This window comes from Falco biarmicus, chromosome 1 (assembly GCF_023638135.1).
Source record: "Falco biarmicus isolate bFalBia1 chromosome 1, bFalBia1.pri, whole genome shotgun sequence".
In the NCBI taxonomy this organism is placed as follows: domain Eukaryota; kingdom Metazoa; phylum Chordata; class Aves; order Falconiformes; family Falconidae; genus Falco; species Falco biarmicus.
This window is the reverse complement of record NC_079288.1, coordinates 126,988,108-126,990,968: the sequence shown is the minus strand read 5'-3', so window position 1 is coordinate 126,990,968 and position 2,861 is coordinate 126,988,108. Positions and strand designations below refer to the sequence as shown.

The window sequence follows — 2,861 nt, the reverse complement described above, 5'->3', positions numbered from 1 at the left end:
AATTTTACAAGTGTTTTTATCTCTGCATCTCTGTTTACCTGCCAGAAAATGATTATAATGTGCTTCATACTATAGGAGAAAAGAAAGAATGAAGTCTGCATACTTTTCTGACATCCTTTGATGAAATTGGAAAACTGAAGTTTTGCAAAATTATGGAAAAATCTGAAAATCTTGTTGCCCTTCATTATCACGATGATGAAAAAAATAAAGGTAATGTAATTCCCTGCCGAAATGTTGCTTGCACTGGCTGAGAAACCTGAAGCCTGCAAAGCTGTAGAAGTTTTTTAAAAACTGCTTTCTAAGCAACACTTTGGCTAGATCCTGTGAAAGTGTTAAGACAAAGGCTTAGCACTTACAGAAAAATCTAGTTAAAGAGAGAGAGAGGGAGAGAGATAGATAATATTTTGAATATATTTTGAAGTTTATTTTTCTTAATAATCTTTAGGTCAAAATTATTGTACATAACCAAGAAGTGCATAGTGCTAAATTCATTTTGGCTAGCACAGCTCAAAAAGGGGCGAGGAGACTACTTATACACTTCTCTGTAGAGTATGTAACATCCATTGGTAACATCTGTGTAGCAGTGTATGTGCAAATAAAATCAATAACATCTTCAACTATGTCGAGTGTAGTCTGCTGTGTATATACAAAACCAGAAAAATATATTCCTTTTTTTTCTTATATACACTATATAACATAAGAATAAAATCTGGAATAGCGTGCTTTAACTTGGATGAGACCGGACTTCGATGATACAGAGCTTTAGAAACACTTCCTCAGCATTTTTTGTCTTGGACCATTGTGATAAAAAAGTTGCAGAAAGAAAGCAAGCTTTCTGGACAGTATTCCTCAGCCACCTTTTTCTGATCAATATAATCTATATCTTCAACACAGTCTTGACGACTGTGTTCTAGCTTTTTTTCAGTCACTGAGGCAGCTGCTGGAGTCTGAACAACTTCTTTTGCATGATGAATTGTCCCTTCTGCAGGACCCACTGATGTTAGCAGGCTTGAGTGGGTCAGCTTGAGATGAGCACTTCGTGGGCCTTTCCTACATACTTTAGATTTTAGGACACTTTTGGGGTCTTGACAGATCTGCTTCTGCTTCCCGAGGGATCGGGAGACTTGTTTCCAGTAGGATTTCTGGTTTGCTGCGTACTGTGCACAGGTGGAAGGGTCTCCAGAGAATTCACACCAGAATTTGCTGTCCCCATGCTTGCACTCTATGTGCACAGCAGCAGCATTCGTGTCAGTCACTGCCCAGGTGCACTCAGCATTTTCTTTGGTTTTAAACTTGCCTTTAGGAGATGATTTTCCTCCTTTTGACTTCCGCCCTTTTTCACTGCCTTCGTTAGATTCAGTTTGTTTTTTCCCACTGTCTTCTATGCCTTGTCTTCCCTTTTTTCTTTCCTTCTGTCTTTCACAGTTGGCTAGTAGCATCTGGGCAACCAGAATCAACACACAAAGAAGTCCAAAGCTTTTGATCTTCATGGTCTCTGTTTTGCTTGTTATCTGCCTTCAAAACAAACAAACAAGCAAAAATGTAAAAATATTTTCGTTTAATGCTGGAATCCATTTGACAGTTGCAGTATTTCAGACATGGTACTGCACTGCTCTTTGATACCTTTTAAAATGATGTTGCCAGCCAAATCCTTTGTCCTTTGTGTGAATAATACCTGGTTTCTAGAACCATTATGTATTATCCTTGGGAACGGTAGATGGCTATCAAGTCCTTCTGATCCAATTAATGAACTATGCAATGTGGAACAGAAAAGAGTCACTCCCAGGACATGCTACTGCCCAGTGACTGAGTACCTTAATTAAAATCTCTTCTGCAGTCAAAGAAGGAATTTGAACTTGGGATTTGTCAATCTCAGATGGATATCTGAGTTTATAAGTTTACGAGTTATAAGTTCTAACAAGTAAGCAGTTATTCCCATGGTCTCCCATTTTCTAAATGGCATGTAAGAAATTTTGACTCTAGCCTCCAGCTATTTTTCAGAAATACACCAGACAGAAAGGAAACCATTTGGTTCAAGTTGAGCAAAATTATTTCTTAATTGCCTTAATTCGCTGGTCATGCCAGTATTTCAGTTTTCTGTTGAAAAGAAATATGAGAGTAGTCTTTCCAGAAACCAAAAAGTAACTATTGATGCATTCTTTGCTGCCTTGACTGCTAAACAAACAGAACTACCTTTCTGTTTTTGAAGACACCTGCAGTGTACTGCACTGTGTCTAAAGCTACCAAATTCAAGGGATAAATATGCAACTTCAGTTTTGATGTGTAGCTAGTTAGCAAATTATTGCCAAGCCACTCCCTGTGTCTGCACAGAGCACATTTATTTCAGTAGGTCTTTCTCGTTATGAAGCAGCTTTTAGGATCAGAGCATACCATAATAGTAAAGGGTTTAAAACTAGCATTTAGTTAATTAAATCCCTAAATGTATTTTTCAGATGTTCCCATCACAGCCATTTCTGTAGCCAGGTTTCCATGTTAGAAAGCAGAAATTCATGTGTAGGCACGCTAACAAGGAACCTATTTCAACATTAAACGACCTGCAAATATCTTTAGCTGCATAAACTTAGAATCTAGAATACACAGGTAGCAGGAGATGTGAGCAGGTTCTACTTTTGCATAGTTCTTACTTGACTTGCTTCAAGCCTTACACCATACACAGAGATTTTTATACTTGACTGGCTTCATGCCTTTTGCTCTGCAGAGATTTTTCACTCCATAAAACCCTCTTTAGAGAACATCATGTAGTATCTACAGATCTGTTGCAAATACAGCAACTAATAACACTAAAATGAATAATGATGTAACAGTAACCTGTTGCAAGTGGAACAGCGCGAAAGTAAGAT

The 2,861-nt window shown here is 37.9% G+C and overlaps 1 protein-coding gene across 1 annotated transcript; it reads right to left on the bottom strand.

Annotated features, from left to right (window-relative positions):
• Nucleotides 1-397: 397 nt before the first annotated feature.
• On the bottom strand, nucleotides 398-1,730 carry FGFBP1 (fibroblast growth factor binding protein 1). The gene has a single exon (XM_056356252.1). It carries the CDS (start codon nucleotides 1,488-1,490, stop codon nucleotides 777-779), a length of 714 nt encoding a protein of 237 aa, XP_056212227.1. The 5' UTR covers nucleotides 1,491-1,730; the 3' UTR covers nucleotides 398-776.
• Nucleotides 1,731-2,861: the final 1,131 nt, after the last annotated feature.